At 41.8% G+C, this 17,766-nt stretch overlaps 1 protein-coding gene across 5 annotated transcripts in view; it reads left to right on the top strand.

The window, feature by feature from the left end:
- CEP72 (centrosomal protein 72) overlaps window positions 1–17,766 on the top strand; it is a 64,404-nt gene that overhangs the window by 32,731 nt on the left and 13,907 nt on the right. For 2 of the 5 annotated variants that reach the window (XM_048839375.2, XM_048839372.2), the window contains 3 exons: window positions 7,965–8,091; window positions 12,361–12,472; window positions 15,729–16,898. In XM_048839375.2, the coding sequence (XP_048695332.1) occupies window positions 7,965–8,091; window positions 12,361–12,472; window positions 15,729–15,885 (396 nt within the window). In that variant the 3' untranslated portion in view covers window positions 15,886–16,898. Of the gene's footprint in view, window positions 1–7,964; window positions 8,092–9,886; window positions 10,046–12,360; window positions 12,473–15,728; window positions 16,899–17,766 lie in introns of those variants that run through there. The other 3 variants (XM_048839374.2, XR_007355102.2, XR_007355103.2) reach the window with 3 other exon arrangements.

Here is a 17,766-nt window from a genome sequence, read left to right as displayed (position 1 = left end):
CCAATTAATAGAATAAAAATAGTTTTCAAACCAACAATTCTTTTATTAAAAAACAACACCGGAGGAGAGAGTCAGTCAAACAAACAACACATCAGCACTGAGGGATGAGGGAAGGGAAGGTCCCAGGAGGAGGTGCGGTCCTGGGACGGCTAAAGATTTGTGCATGTCCGGGGGTCAAACCTCCTTTGGAGTACAATGCAGGGGGTACTGTATTTCAGCAGGGCCAAACTGCAGAGGGATGGGTGTTGAGTGCAGTGGGTAGTGGGAGTCCGCAGTGCTGGACTGTGAGGAGGGAGGAGTGGAATGCCGCGGGTACAGACTGGAGCCAGGAGGTTGATAAGGTGTTGGCGGTGTCTGGGGGGTGCATGGGAAAGAGTTTTGCGACCGCGGCTGAAGGGGAGGGCGGGCGCGGAGCTGCTCGGTTTGCAGTGCTAGTATCTCCTGCAGTGTGTCTGCTTGGCGTTCCATAATGTTTAAAAGCCGCTCCGTGGTTTCATTCTGGCGTGCCGCGTTCTCCTTTCGGTCCCTCTTCTCGCTGTCCCGCCACTCCTTCGATTCCTGTTTTTCAGCCACTGAGTGCATCATAACGTCACGCAGAAAGTCCTCCTTAGTTCTTCATGCCTGCTTTCTAATTCTGCGCAGCCACTCAGCTGGCGATAACAACGAGGGAGGCTGAGCTCCCAAGGTCACCTCTGTGAAGTTTAAACGTAACATTTTACAGAAGCAGTATTGTTTGCAGCACACAAAATGCTGATTCAGTGATTTAAAACACATTCAGTATTCACACACCTGTCACTAACTTGCTGCCGTAAGCAAGCACACATGAGCCACACGACTCCCAAAATGGTGAGTAGCAGCAGGGGCAGGGTAAATCACCCTTCCCGGACCTTGCTGTTCTCTTGGGGAGAGCCAGCATGATAGGGGGAGCCTGATAATCATTCCTGTCCCCACATTTTCCATAGAATGTGATCTTTATAGAAGATATCTCGCCGCTGAGGGTGAGCAGGAAATCAAGGGAGGGTCTTCTCCAAGACTGCAGCTTCTGTCCTGTCCCTTTGTGGCTTGCCTGTGTGCAGAAATGGTTCTAACCCACCCCTTCTGTGATGGCACAGTGCTATGGGAAAGTTACAGTTAATGGGGCAAGAAACAAAGCAGTGCTGCCAAAGAACCTGCGGCAGCGGATTGGCCAGTATCTCCATGAGCGTTTCCTGGAGATCTGAAGCAGATTCCTGTGAAGTGAGGGAGTCAATCTACACCCTATTCCACTGGCATGTGGTGGTACGTGCATCATACAGACACAAGCTTGCTTCTGCAACCCCCCCTACCCCCAACAACTTGCCTCAGCGATTACCAAAATCAAATCCACTTACCAGGGGCCTCCTCTCCAGTTTGCACTTTGCCAAGCTCTGACAGCCTCCTCCGGGGTAGAAAAGAGCTCCTGGCTGCATGCATCTCTGACCTCCAAGTCATCCTCTGCTTCTGGGTCCCCCTTCCCCTCCTCATCCAAGATTTCCTCCTCCTGGCTCGGTCAACTCTCGACTGGCATGTGAGCCAACGAAGTATGCACAGTGGCCTTCACGATGGAGGTGGGGTTGCCGCCGAGTATAGCATCCAGCCCTTTGTAGAACCGGCAGCTCATGGGCGCAGCACCAGAGCAATGGTTTGCCTCCCGCACCTTGTGGTAGGCATTCCACAGCTCCTTCACTTTGACCCTGCACTGCAGTGTGTCCCAGTCATGGCCCCTTTCTGTCCTGCATCGTGAAATCTGTCCATAGGTATCATAATTCGTATGGCTGGAGCACAGCTGGGAGTGGACAGCCTCCTCTCCCCAAATGCTGATGAGGTCCAGCAGTCAGCATCGCTCCAAGCGGGGGGATCACCTGGTGCGTGGAGCAGGCATGGTCACCTGGTAGGATGCGTGGAGACCACTGCACACATCACCAAGCAAACAGGAAGGGGATGTTCAAAATTCCAAAGAAATTTATGGTGTGGGGATGATAGTTGGTCACGTGAGGGCTGGGCAGTAGAGTTCAAACCAAATACCAGAGATGCAAGAACAGGTTTTGTGGGACATCTCTCAGACGCCAATCGCAGCGCTGTAATCAGCCTGGGGTGTCTACACTGGCACCATGGCGCTGTACCCCCAGCGCAGAAAGCTGTCTGCTTCTTGTTCGGCTGTTATTTTACAGTGCTGCAACTGCGCAGTTTCTGCGCATGAAGTGGCTTGGCAGTGTGTACTCCTCGGAAGTTACAATGCAGAAAGCTGCTTTACTGCGCAGAAACTTGCCAGTGTAGACAGGGCCTAAGGCTGGTAGGAGCTCACAGCTTACTGTGAACTGGCAACTCCTTAATCAGTACCCTCCTACAAACATCTTTCTTTATCCCTTTCCCCAGTGAGCACTTGAAAGAATTTGCAACATTCTCTTTATGAAAAAAAGGCAGTTTCTGGTTCAAGCCCAGGCACCTCCATTCTCTCTCTCAATTAGAGATTTCAGCTTGGCATCCAGTTGATTGGAATCACTGATCGCCATGCCTTTCTAACCCTGCATGTCACACTTTCAACAAGACACCTTTTCCTGTCTCACTCAAAAATCCTGACTAGCACCTCCCCACTTGCTAATGACCATCTTGTCTCCAACCTCCTTTTTTCAGCAAGACTCTGAGAAAAGGCAGTCTTTTCTTTCTTCATTCTAACATCTAGCTAACTAATTTGCAAATCTCACAACAGTGAGACTGCCCTTTTGGTGATTTACCTGCCTTGCCTCATATCATCCCCCTATCTTCTCATCAAATTTGACCTACTGAACAGGTCATTCTTGATATTTTGCTATTCTGTTAGAATTACTTGCCTCTGGGAAAAAGTGGGTTTCTTCTGTTGCTCTTGTTCTGGAGAGAGCGTCACATCTACCAGCTATTCTTTCTATTACAGAAAGCCACAAGACTCTGTCCTTGGCCCTCTCCCTCTGGGGCATTTCACTGATAGTTTCAACCCAGGATATCACAGCTACAAACTGGGTATCCAATACCATATTAATCTTGATGTATTGTCCAATTCCTCCACCTCCCAACTATTTTTGTGATTATTCAGTTTATGCAGATGTTTTTGTTGCCTCCATGTAAAATTTTACAAGGTTGTATGCACACTTGAGCAGGCAATCAGCTGTTTGCACATGCTGTTGCGTGGGTATTTATAGGTCTATTGTGCATATAAAAACTTGATTTGCATGCAAAAGTTGGCATTCAAATGCACGATTGCCTTAGGCCATGCTTTATGAAAACAGCTTTTGCCTTTAGAATAAACAAAGAATAAAACAGCAACATAAAGAGGGAAGCAGGTTAAACAGAAAAATAAGTCTTGTATAATTCTACTTCATAGTGTGATAGGATAGGAGTGCAATGGAGAGGCAAGTGAGTCCACAAATACTTCAAAATATTTGTAAATCGCATACCAAAGCTCCTGCTTGGCTATGTAACCTGAACTCTTTTGGAAATGTAGGTTTAATTGCACTTACCTTCTGATCAAACTCCCAGTAGCATCCTATCATATCAAATGGTCAGACAATTCAGAGGAATGATTCAGCTAATTTTCTCTGTGCTCATTAGCATGCACTGTGTAAGCAGCTTGTATCAACATTTTTCCTCTTCAAGTGAAATATTTTGATGCCAAGACTAAACAGTTACTAAATTTAAAAACAACTTCTGATTCCCTGTATGTTTATGAAATATATTGTAAAAAGAAAAGGAGTACTTGTGGCACCTTAGAGACTAACCAATTTATTTGAGCATGAGCTTTCGTGAGCTACAGCTCACGAAAGCTCATGCTCAAATAAATTGGTTAGTCTCTAAGGTGCCACAAGTACTCCTTTTCTTTTTGCGAATACAGACTAACACGGCTGTTCCTCTGAAATATATTGTGTGTGTTTTAGAGGGCTTGAACCACTTTTCCTCCCCCAAATTTTTAATAATTTCATCCTATGAAATTGAGCATTTATCAGTGATCATGCCTAATCTCTTTGCAGTTTTGCCTAGATAATGTTACTTTGATGTTTGTGGCATTTCTTGTATGTCCATATGCTTAGTATAGGGAGTACTGCAAGTATTAAAGAAGGTAATTTATGGCAATTGACACATTTTTAAGCTTGACCACTGGGCAGCTTTTTCATGGAATCGAGAAGAGACTTATTTTCTTTTCGCCAATTTAACAGTGCCCATACTTAAACTGAATTAATAATTTTCAGAGTGGTAGCCGTGTTAGGTCTGTATCAGCAAAAACAGAGTGCCACAAGGACTCCTCGTTGTTTTTGCTGAAATAATAATAAGAGTAAGATTTCATGTGTATCAAATGCTTTACTAAAATCCAAATATGTGTCTCTTTCCTCCCTTTAATTTTGTAATTCCATCAAAAAAGCATTCAGGTTTGTCTGAATTTGTTCTTTTTGTGAATCCATCTGGATTATTCCTGGTTGTTCCATTATCCTCTTAAAACAATGGTTCTGAATTTTAGGCTCATGATCCAAAAGTAGGTTGCCAACCCTTCCCCCCACATGGCAAGAGTTGTTTTCTATATAATCTAAACTTGATGTTAAAATGTTTATTGGTTGGTTGTAAAATTAGCTGCCTGAATGTAAATGGTTGCGGTAATAAGGTTTGAGTGTACAGTTTTCAGGACTAGGCAATTTTCAAAGTTCTCAGTGTGTGTAATTTTTACCTTGATATATTTTAAAGTGTGCCATTTGTCATCTTTATTTTCTGAAGGTAAATATCTGCTTTGGCTCAGTATGGCACAATGAATTTTAAATTAAGTTCTTATTTATTATTGCACACTTATTTGCTTTAGTTTGGGGGTTTTGGGGGGGTGGTTTGGAGGGGTTTTTTTTGGCTAAAAGCACAAAGAATTCTGGAATATAGGGGTAATGGAAGAAACATGGAGCAATTTTGGGGTCTCAGAAGGAAAAAGGGGTGTTTAAGGGGTTATAGGTGGAAGAAGATAGAGATCTAAGACCCAAATCCTGCCTGCCAGCAGTCAGCCTGAATGTTGGTCCTAGCTTTGACAGAAGGAACACTCACCTGTTCAGCGGAGTGGCTTTGCAACTCCTTTGTAGCCATTATTGCATTAGCCATGACAGTCATAACTTACTCTTTCCACATTCAAGAGGAATGGGAAATTCATGTAGTAACGTATCTTCTGGTCCCTTCCAGGCTAGTCCATCACCTGCTCCATGCATAGTGACTGAGCATTTTCCTTTGACCCCAGAGGTTTTTTCTGACCTTGTGAGGCTTTTGGTATCAAGTGAGGTCTCCATTTAATGGAATACACTTCCCATGTTCTGAACTAGATCCAGCGTAGATATCTAGTCTTATCAGGTGATGTGTACACCTACGCCATTCTGTCGTAGGCCTCTGTGGGTATGTCTACACTACAATTAGGCACTCTCAGCTGACTCGGACTTGCAGGGCTTGGGTTGTGGGGCTGTTTAACTGCAGTGTAGATTACCAGGCTAGCTCTAGGACCCTTCCACGTCACAGGGTCCTAGAGGCCAGGCTCCAGTCTGAACCCAGAAGTCTAATTAAAACAGCCCCTTAGCCCAAGTCCCGTGAGTCCAAGTCAGTTGCCAGGGCCAGCTGCTGGTTTTTAATTGCAGTGTAGACGTCCCCTCAGACAGTTCCCATCTCAGTGGTACCTACTTGTGACACGACTCATTTTGTCATGGGGATCTCTGACAGTCAGTTGCCATCTCTCACAGAATCTGATGCAGTGGTGCTTTAGCCCTCTGGCTAAGGCACTCGAGTCCTAAGAGTTAAGAACTCAAAACAGGGTCATCTGAGAGTCTTCAGCAGGACTCTGCCCTTCTGTTCAGGGATTGTCTTCAAACGACCACTCCTTTTGATCAGTTTCCCTGTGCCCAGTCATCCCATCTGGTGGGAGACTTGTCCATCCTTCATGAGGTCCTGTCCTCCAAGATGCTTGCATCCCTGCCCAGCTTGGAAAATGGAGTGAAGAGTACGCTTATAAAATCTGCAGATGGCCCCAAGCTGGGAGAGGTGGTATGCACTTCAGAGAACAGGATTAGAATTCAAAGTGACCTTGATAAATGGGAGAATTGGTCTGAAAACAAAGATGAAATTCAATAAAGACAAGTGCAAAGTACTACGCGTAAGAAGGGGTGGGGGAAATCAAATACACAACTACAAAATCGGATTACTGGCTAGGCAGTAGTACTGCAGAATAGGACCTAAGGGGTCATAGTGGATCTCAAATATGAGCAGTTGCAGTAATGCAGTTGCAGAAAATGCAAATATCACTCAGGGGTGTATCAACAGTAGGGTTGTAAGTAAGACACTGGAGATAATAGTCCCGTTCTACTTGGCCCTGGTGAGACCCCAGCTGTGTCCAGTTTTGGGCACCACGCTGGAAGAAAGATGTGGACAAATTGGAGCGAGTCCAGAGGAGAGCAAGTAAAATGAAATGTTTAGAAGAGCTGACCTCTGAGGAAAGGTTACACTTTATCTTCAGTCTTGAGAAAAGAAGACTGAGGGGAAACCTGATAAGTCTTGAGACAAGTTGAGGCGTTACAAGAGAGGGCAGTAATTAATTGCTGTCAATGCCCACTGAAGGTAGGGCAAGTAGTAATGGGCTTAATCTGCAGCAAGAGAGATTTAGTTTAAATATCAGGAAAAATACCTTGCTAAACTATAAGGACAATTAAGTACTGGAATAGGCTTCCAAGGAAAGTTTTAGAATTCCTGTCATTGGAGATTTTTAAGACCAGGTTATTCAAACATATCAGGGATGGTATAGGTATACTTGGTCCTGCCTCAGCATGAGGTAGGGGGGCTGGACTAGATGACCTGTCAAGGTCCCTTCCAGCCCTACATTTTTATGGTTCTGTATCTGACTCTTGATTGTAACTAGGCTTCTTTCATAGAGAGAGAAGCAGAGCTCTGTTCCCCTTCCTGGTCAGCCAGGAAGAGAACTAGAATTTGATTTAACTCCACTCCACACCTGACATCTACTGCAGATGCAGCTGGATGGGTCCACAGGCCCTCATTAATCTCCCTGCCAGTGTGTCCCATCGCAGCCTCCTATGTGGTCTGTATCCAATCCAGGATTATTCTGTCATGACTTCACTTGGCACTGTAGGTCAATCCAGGATACTACCTTCCTTCTCGACTTGTTAGTCTTTCCTTTCCTGGGATATGGGATCCCTGTGCCATCCTGTACCTTCATCCTCCGTGCCTGAGAGCAACATGAAAGAACACAAGCAATTCTCTGCTATGGAGAATTGTTATGGCCAAGAAGCCAGATTAATTATACCATGTGTGTGAACAGCACTATATGGGTTTTTTTGGACTTAATTCAGTCCTTGATCTTCAGCAGCTTCAGCTGTTGCTGAGCAATCCAAAACAACTCTATCTGACAAGGAATCCAGGAAGATAGATAAGTTTGGCAAAAAGTTGTCTCTTCTGCTTGGCTTTAGACTGCTGTTTCGAGGCAGTAATGGTCAGTTATAATTACTCTGTGAAATAAGTTCACATCACAGCACTGTGAGCCATGGATCCATGAAGAAAGTAGTTACCATTGTGACTATATGCACTCACACCCTTTGGAAAATCCCTCTTGCTATGGACAGTCAGAAGCTCACAGATACCATAAAGGCTGTGAATCTGGGTCCCTGTCTATATCTTTCCATCCAGGGGAATACCAGGCTTTCCCAAGTTCTGGACTATTGTGATTCAATGACTGGTGTAATGTTTGTTTTCCATGAAACCAAGTCACAGAAAACAAAATAAAGCAGGAATACCAGGTCTTGCCTTTTTCATTTTCAGTGATGATTGCTTTATGATTTACTGTGTTACAAAATCATGTTTAGACTGTCAAAGAATAATTTACTGGGAAAATGTTCAGTTATCAATTTCCTTTTTAAGGTTTGTTCTGTTTTTCTTAATTTTTTAAATGTCACTAGGATATCTTGAAGCAACGTTTAGACCAGTTGTTGGAAGAGAACACTAACTTAAAAGCTCATCTGTTAAATGTGGAACAGAATGTCAAAAATGCAGACAGTTCTAGTTCATTACATTTGCAACTAATTGGTGAGTTTTTAAAAACACTTGTTTTAATAACTGTTGTGTCAGAGGCAAACCCTTGGCTGTGTTCTATCTTTAGGTTTAATTTGTTTTGTATATCATGATGCCTTTACTCACACCAAGTACTGCCACATTCCATAAGTACTTCCATGGCAATTATTATTTGTATTACCTTAATGGCTAGGGGCCCTAGATATAGACCAAGACTCCATTGTGATAGGTGCAGTACAAACAGCAAACAAAAAGACAATCCCTGCCGCAAGGTTCTTACAAACTAACTAGGAGGCAATAGATAAGTATAGACAGGAGTACAAGGAAACAGAGACAACATTGGTCTGTGCACACCAGCAGCCTACCCATTGTCAAGTTTTTTGTAGACATCACAGCAAAGGAGGGATTTGAAGGTAGCGAATTAGGTAGCTTTGTGCATGTTTACAGTGAGTGCCTCCCAAGCATGTGCGGCAGCGTGGTAAAAGGCACAAAGGTGCTTGTTTGAAAATTTAACAATTGGGCAGTGGAGACTGGCATCATGGGCTGATCGGAGGCAAGCATGAACAGATTGACAGCGAACAATAAGTAACGTGGTAGTTGATTTGTGAAGGGCCTTGAAAGTGAACAGAAGCAGCTTATGTTGGATGTGACAGAGAAGGGGAAGCCAATGGAGGGGTTCAAAGAGTGGGGTTACAGCAGAGTGGAGGATGTAGCTCACTATTTTAAAGATATAATCAACAATTTCTCAGCCAAACCACATTTAAAGTGGACAAATTTTCTCTTAATGCTTACTTATTTAGTGTGTGTTTGCATATCCAGCATAGATTCTAAATTTGCTTAGTACCAACCAGAATAGAATAAGGACACATGGCATACAAGTATGGATTAAAGTCCACTGACTGCAACCTTATTAATAATTCTATTAGTGTTAAACTGTGGATCATACTATTAATCTGGTGACATGATTCCCTCTAGTAGCCCTATCAACGAAGTTCCAGTATGCCCAAACAAAAGATGCACTTCATCCACTCACAAACTCCACTCTCCCCTTTCCTCATGAGTAAGTATCAGGACAACAATGAGGCGTGCCATGTAACACAAAGCCTGACATGCTGGTGACATCAGTCTAGTATCAACACATTGAAGTGCCCAGAATCTGGGATAAGGGATAAAGAACACCAGTTGTGCAGGGATTACCATTTACAATTACTTTGACCATTTCTCCCCACTAGTCCCTGGGAAGCCAAGGAACCCATCCAATCAGGTATGAATGCACTAATAACTTGAGGTCTACACTTAAAATGCTGCAGCAGTGTTTCAGTGAAGATGCTAATATGCCGATGCGGGAGTTTCTCCTGTTGGTGGAATTAATCCACCTCCACGAGAGGTGGTAGCTATGTCCATGGGAGAGTCCCTCCCATCAACGTAGTGCTATCTACCCTGGTGTTAGGTTGGTATAACGGTCACTCGGGTGTGGATTTTTCACACTCCTGAGCGACTGTTTTACCAATGTAAGTTTATAGCGTAGACCTGGTCTGAGTCTGCTCCACTGTTACACTGATGAACTCTGTCTCTATTTAAAGCACTAGAGCCAGTATATTACCTGTCACTCAATTTCACACTTCCTCCTTGCGCTTTCAACGCAAATTCACATTTGCGGAAGAATTTGTGACCTTTTTCCTTTCTGTGAACATTAAAATCATAATTTATTTGGACAAATGTTCATAAAAATGATGAAAGAGGACTGGAAATACCATGTGAGTAAACTTTGGTTTTTAATTGAATGAATACTCTCGTTTACTTTTTTCAGGAACCAGCCAATTAGCAAATATCAGCATCTCTGCAGGCAAACAAACATTTTCATGTATAGGACAATGGTAGCTGTATACCGTCTGGAAGAGGCATATATAAACTCATAGAAATAACTGGTGGAAAAAGACCTGTTAGATCATCCAGTCCATCCTTCCTGGTCAGTGCAGCATTGTTCACTACAACAACATTCATCAGTGCTTTTCACCAATGCTTTCTACATGATGAGTTTCCAGCAGTTAGAACTCATTGTTAGGAAACTTTCGTTTGCTCAGTTTAATACTGAGGGCATTTATTACAGATGATTGTGTTGCACACACCAATGGTAATTTATTAAGTTGTCCCTTTAGATTTTTATGGTACCTGCATTTTAGGTCTAAAATGATTGACAGAGTCCTTTTTTAAAATTATTTGGTGCGTTACTGAGCCTTAGTATTCAATACATTTCTCATACTTTTTTTCATCTAGATACTTTTACTATTTAATTATTTCAGTATCGAAGAGCAGGAAACAATTTACTTGAACGCCCACCTATCCACCTCCAAAAAACAAAGCCCTACTCAGTTTAAAAAAAAAAAAGAAATCTGAAAGCGTGTTTCAGAGAATCATAGATATGTAGGGCTGGAAGGGACCTTGAGAGCTAAACAGCAGAGTCCAGCTAAAAAGCACTCTCCAAAATTGTACCTCCATTAGAAAAATTGTACTTTCACTCAGACACACATCCACAAAAAGTCTGGATCTCCCAAATGTTGACTTTCAAACAGTTCCCCTGTGCCATATAACTCTTCAAAATCACAGAAAGATAAGTTTATTTTGGGAGGCAGGAGTGAGTTAGGCTAGCTTCCAAGTTAACTATGGAGTGGCCACTGCCAGCATTCACCTTATCTGTAAAGAAGAGGGATCTGCAGTAAATTAGGCTCATCGTCGCTAGCTCTAAAACTATAAAAATAAGGTTTCCTGATCCTCTTCCCCTCCTCCCACCAATATAATGCATTGTATTGGCATTTTGGAGCCTGAAGATTTTGGGGTGCTAACCAGAAGACATTACTTTGGCTTAGGGAAATAAAAATGTGTCTGAAGTTCATAATACTCTTATATTAATATAGCACCTTTCAGCCTGGAAGATCCCAAAGCACTTTACAAACTTAACAAGCTACTATATTATACTACTATAAACAGTTTAAAACAGATGGTGAAAATACAACTTACAATGGTGTCATAGGGCAGTCCCGCCTGAGCACCATCCTGCTGCAGGCCACAGCATGACAGGCAGCTGCCTAAGTTTCCTTTCTTCAGACTCCCCAGAAATAGTTCAGTGCATCATCCCAATTGTAATAATAGCCCTTGTGGGGTCACTTATTCCCAAAGTCCCACAAACATAAATTATAACAGATGTCCCACAGCCATAGTCCATATTTTCCCGCCATAGTCCATATTTTCCCACCATAGTCAAAAACAGTACTTGCAACATACCGGTCCAGCATCCCTCACTATGTCCCAGCTCTCCAGTGCCATTCTCTCCTGACCTTACACCAGGCCGCCCCATAACCCTTTCAACTGTAGTGCCTTCTAGGGAGAGCTGGTGGAACTCCCACAGCCTCTCTGCTGGGAGCTTCCTTGCCAGGGAGCATCCCTCACACAATCATGATGATCTAGTCTGACCTTCTGTACATTGTAGGCTACAGAACCTCATCCACCCACTCCTGTAATAGACCCCTAACCTCTGGTTGAGTTACTCATTTTTCTTCTGGGTCCAGCTATGTAGGTCTGGAGATGTCAGCAGGTAATCTGCTCCCTTGTCTTCAACCTTCTCCAGCCCTTGGCTCCAGCTCTCTGGCTTGAGCCAGCAGGCTGCTTCTGCTTATTCTTCTCCTTCTCCTCATCTTCCCACCATGACCCAGCAAATCCCTCTTGCTGTTCTCTTGGCCTTCAGCCTTCTTCCAGCCCCCAAATATACAGTCTGCAGCAGCTTACCTGCCTTCTTCCTCACCGCCAGGGAATCCTCACCTACCCTCATCTTCACAGCTTCTGATTCATCAGCTCTCTCTCTAATCCTTTATAGCTGCCTTACCCTCCTAATTGGCAAAATGGGAACACTTGCTCTGGCACAAGGGCGCTGGACCTGCTTCATTCACAGGGGCCAGCCAGATGGAAACTGCAAGGGGAGGTTTATAGTTAAAATGTAAGTTAAATTTGGCCAGGGCACTGGCTTTAATGCCCTTAATTTTGGAGATCGACCCAACTGCACTGAAATCAGTGGAAAGCCTGTCATTGACATGACTTCAGGCCCATGAAGAATATTTTGGGATCTTTAACTGGCACAAAAGGTCAGGCCGTCAACTGTAGGTCTCATCCAAGGGATGGATATTCAGTCTTATTTTATGCTACTGTGCAATATTTACCCCTCTGAGGTTAGGTTGAATTTTCATCAAGAGATATAGCCTCCTTAAGATATTTTGTCTCTTTGAATTTTAGATCTGCAAAAGGAGAATCAACAGTTAAGAAGTGAAAACATCAACTTGAAACAGCGTCTTCAGCACTATGATCAGATTCAGGAGCTCACTGAGATGTTGCAGGAAAGTCATAGGTATATTGAAGGTCCTGGTCAGAAATAAAAGAAATGACATAAGAAACCCAGATCCTTGGCATATTGAATACTTTGAAATTTTAAATTAATTCTGTATTAAAGTACCAGAGCTTCTCAGTTAAATGTTTACTATGAGTGGAAGATGTTCAGTGTATTTCAAATGTAAACATAGTAGGCCTTTTAGTCTCAGTATTTAATGAACAAGTGAAAGTTTAATTGATGATTTCCTTACTGCTCCATAGTAAAATTTTTAGTCCATAGTACTGAGTTGTCTCTAGATTCTGGTAGCACAAGATGATGCTTAGCAACCAGTCTGCTCAGCCAGCTCTCTACCTCTTAAATTGACAAACTATACAACTAAATCAGGAGCAACATTTTAAACATTTCGTTTGTTTTTTCAAATTTTAAACTGCATAGATTTATACTCAATTGAATATATTGATTTATACTCAATTGAAACTTCAATAACTTACTATCCTGGAGGAGGGTGGGGCGGATGAATTAAAATGTTAATTACAGAAGGAAAATGATCAGATAACAAATTTTCCATTCTGCTTCATGGCATCTCCACCAGTACATAATATTGGGAAGTAACAAGCAGCAACAAATTGAGATGGGCAGGGGGAAAGAGGGGAATAATGGGCCTGAATTAACACTGTGTTTCTTAACACTAGTGTAAGTCAATTAATTGAGCTAGCCTGGCATTAAAATTGAAATGCTAGGCTGAATCAGCCCCCAAAATATAGAATTCTTCCCCCCTATGGAAAGCAGGACCTGGGCCTATATAAGGACCGCTGCCTGAAGTATGCTTCTACCAGAGGAGGGCTCTCTGGGGGGGATTGAAGTCTATCTTGTAATGTTTTATAAAAGTACACAGGGATGACCTTGTTGTTGCTTTTCAGATTTCTTCTGGGAATGCAAGTGCATTCTCTACTTGTTCCTTTAGCCATCTTGTGATAATCAATCTGCCCATTGATACTGGTACAGCGTGCTGTGATACCCCCTGGAATTAGCTGGTTAGAGGCCTTGTGTGCCTCTCTGACGCAGCACTACATCCATTTTGCTAGTGAGGTGTGAATGTGCTAGATCTTAGGCATTTTGTGTGGAAGGGGGGGGGTGGAAAACGGATGATGGATTTTCTTCTAGGTCCTGTATAATTGAGCTGGAATGTTGGTGTTCTGCACACATACCTCTTGGGGGAAAAAAACTAAATTTGTATTTAAAGACAAGAGCTGAGAGGGAGAAATTGAGGCTGGCCCTCCCACTGGTGGAAAATAGCTGGGCAGCAAGAAGAAGACAGGACAGAGCAGATGGGTTGCTAAGCAACAGCTTGAGCTGCCTCCAGTTTCAATGCACAAAGGCGACCCATGACTTGGGCTGACTCACTGGAGAGGGGGTGTACAAGAGAGACTATACTATAGACGTGTTTTACGAAGGTGTAAATATTGCTGTCTGTTTTATTTTAATTAAGTGAATAGTGGTGCTCTTTCAAATTGGGAGAACTAGAATCTGAAGTACGCTGTTTATCCCCAGAAGAGATAGCAGCAGAGGTATTGGCAGTGCCAAGTGCCACACACACTGGCCTACTAATGTGTTATGTTTGAACAGTACCCTGGGGATTAGATGGCCGATTTTCTAAATCGAGTAAATAAGTTTCAGCCATATTCTGGCGGGATCATCTCGTAGGAGCAGAGAATATCTTAGTCTCCATGCCCATTTAAACATTGCCCTGTCTGCCAAAACAGTCAGCAAAGAGGGGTTGAGTACTATGTGTTTTTTTGTGATATAGTTATATGCTATTTGAGGAGATGGACTGAAACAACCAATTTATTTCAGTGTAATGTAGGCCTTCTGCCCATTGGTAATGACTTTCAGCCATTGATCAACTTGTGCTGATTTAAACCAGTGGCAGATACTGTGGCAAAAATCCCACAGGGTCTCATAGAAACAACTCACTTTAAGCAGGCCCTGCTATTCTACATTCTATTGATGCGGCTGTAGCATCCCACACAAAGGATTTGAATCTTCTTCAGCAGCCTATAGAGCTTTCCTGTTAACCACAACTTGCTGGAGTCAGAATGTCCCGGTGTGATAATCTAAAAAACATCAACTCCCAGAATCGTGATGAACTCAAGCCAACACTAAAGAAAATACACCTATCCACTCTGTTTGCGGTGGATGGACTATGGACTCCAGGGGCTGATGGTGAAACTCTGGCTAGGAGCCAATTCTGGCATTTTCTGGTACTGACCTTTGTCCCCAGTATAAATCACCTGAAACAAGTTCTACTGGCCACTAAATGGTCATCTTTTTATGATCTGTAATATAGCTAACAGTTTTATATTATAAACTTGTAATACATGATATGTGATCTACTAATAAGAAATTAATGTTTCTGTCCAGTTATAGAATTACTCATCTGGTGAAAGGATAGAAGGGGCATGACCCCAGTCCCTTTTTGTTGTGTTTTTGTGCTTTAGTAAGTTGCTCTCTGTCTCTCTGTTTTGGGGAGATGCTAGAAAAAGTTCCCCTTATAAACTTTGTTTTCATATGACTTATAATTTTTGGCACTTGTTCTTAGGATCAGTGTCAGTAAATGTCTGAAAGGCTGCTTTATATAACTTCCTTTCAGCATGGTCTGGAGATGGGACAAAACTAGGGGGGAAATCTTCAGCTTCAGATAAAATGGAATGTAAATCCCAATTTTGGATTTGGAAAAACAAAAGCAACCTTGGTCTTGCCCATCTGTGTCCTAAACATATGGGGTGAGAGTCTGTGCTGTGACTCTGAAGGGGGAGGGTTACCGTAATAAGATAACATACAGTATGTCTATATCTTGGCAGTTATGAGGATTTCAGAATTAACACAACAGCTTATTTTATAGTTGTTTCAGTGGCTAAAAACTAGTTGGCCAGAGCTTCAGTAATGTAAAATACAATTTTACATCAGCTGAGGATTTGGCCCAGTGAAGGCAAACTTGTTCATATGGAGAGCACTTCTATTTGAAATGTATTATTGAGACTATTCTTTCCAGTAAGGAATGTTTACTTGGTCATAAATTATTCCTAAAAATCTCTCATTGATGTCTCTCTTCTTTTCCACATTCAAAGTGGGGAAAAAAATAGCCACAATAGTTTATTCTGTAGTAGAATTACAAAGAAATAGTAGCACCCAATAGAAACGTGAAAGGAAGTTAAAAGAAGTAAAATGGTTGAAATAATAAGCACAATTAGTTGTTTGGATTGTTTATTTGCAGAACTTTGGTTTCTACCAATGAGCATCTCCTGCAAGAATTAGCAGAGACGCGTACACGACACAGGACTGAAGTTGAGCAGCTCCACTGGAATTACAATCAGTTACAAAAAACAATGGATAAACATCCTCATAGCAACATGGACAACAGCAGGTGTTAGTGACAATACAAGGAAATTTGTTGTAAAATGATTTATAAGAGGTGATAGCAAACATTTACGACTACACCATGAGCTGATGTCTTTGATACCTTTTATTTATTCAAAATTGTTTTTCTGTCTTTGTGCATAGAAATTGTTCAGCAGAGACTTTCCAGAACAAATCTTCACTTTCTTTTTTACAGAAACATGGATGTGCATGAGGGCAGTTTAAACCCAGTCAGAAATTTTGGTTGAGCACTTTCAGTCCAGAAGTCAGAGCTACCTAAAGCTAAATGTGAGTTCAAAATTAGAACTATTATCTTGAAATCAGGGCCATAAGTGCCAATGGCTGAGTTAGTTCAGAAGGACATAGCACATATTTTTTATATATAAATGTAGTGTATCATAAGTTGAATTATAGCACTGATCTGTACTTATGCACTGGGTACTGCTGTCCATATTATCAAATGTAATATTAAACATGGTTTAGAAGGGAAACATTTTAGGGAAAGAAAATATTTACTGCTTGCTCTTTCAATTTCACTGTGGATGAGCACCTGTACCAAGAGGTGAAACTTTACAAAGAATGTATCTGTGATAGTCCTTTGGCCTATGTGTGATTGATAGTTACTTTAGTTATTCCATTACAAATAACACTATCAAACATTTTCCCTATACAGCCATTATTGTCTAAAGCTTTTATTTTACTCTCCATAACCTTACTGAGTATGAGCTGTACTCTTTCACTTACAAGTACAGTAAGAGTCACATTCTCTACTGATACCCACCCTCTCTGGACTCTCAGGCAGCACAAAGAGGGTGGACTCTAGTCAGCAGAAAATTCCCCTGTCAAATGTGCAGTAAATAATCTTGTCGGATTTTTAAAAAATAATTAGCAGTTAATATGTGATGCAGCTTACTCTCTTCTGCAATATAAATGGATCAGGTATAATCTGTTTTTTACTGTAGTCTGATTCATAACTTTCTTGAATATTTTTCTCGTTATCTTTTTCTAATAAAAGAAATTGAAATTATTTGATCTCCTACTAATTACTCAGTTCTGATACATAGTAAATACAAGTCACTTTTACTAACAGCTATTCTTGAGTTAAGCAATATTAAAAGTGTACATGTAACTTTAAAAAATGAAGGGTTTTTTTGTAGTTGGATTAGTCAAAAGGATTCTTGTACTTGAGACTTCCCATAAGTAAGAGATTGTAAATTATGTAATAATCAGGACCGGTATTTTTAATTAATATTTAACATTTGAATGTGCCAGTTCCCAGGAGACTGCTATATATGCTTTTCCTTTTTGGACTCTTTCCAAGGAACTTAATACATAAACAAACCTAAAACAAAAATCATACCTATGTACTAATAGCAATCGCCTGTACATTCATGGTAACTTAAGCTCTCATTAATCATATTCATCATGTGGGCTGTCACTGGGTCATGACTGGCAGGATTCATGGCCAGTCTGAATATGATAAGCAGGGTTGGGTCTAGTTCCTATTTAGATAGAAGCTGTGGAACAAATTCCCATGACGCTGCCTGGATATAGACAGCTAGGCTGTAGGATCGGGTTAATAAAGGAATGAAACGTTGAGCTTGGAACAGAAGCTCATTTATCTAATTTTATTAAAATTTGGACCGATTTAGTCATGGTACAAAACTATTCATTAAACAGCTGGTTTTTGTTTGTTTTTTTTTAAAAACCTCTAGCTTCTCCCCTACCCCTCAATTTAAAAAAAAAAAAAAAAGTTGCCAACATGCCCATGCTGCAAGAAAGGCTGTAGGTGATTCAGAAAGTTGCCCTTTCCCCTTGGCTGGTCCTGAACCTCTGTGTTAGCATAACATTAATAGCGCCTCTAACGGGAATGAAGCTTCCTTTCCAATATCCTG

This window comes from Caretta caretta, chromosome 2 (assembly GCF_965140235.1).
Source record: "Caretta caretta isolate rCarCar2 chromosome 2, rCarCar1.hap1, whole genome shotgun sequence".
In the NCBI taxonomy this organism is placed as follows: domain Eukaryota; kingdom Metazoa; phylum Chordata; order Testudines; family Cheloniidae; genus Caretta; species Caretta caretta.
Note: the sequence above shows the minus strand (reverse complement) of the source record. Positions and strands in the feature narration are given on the sequence as shown.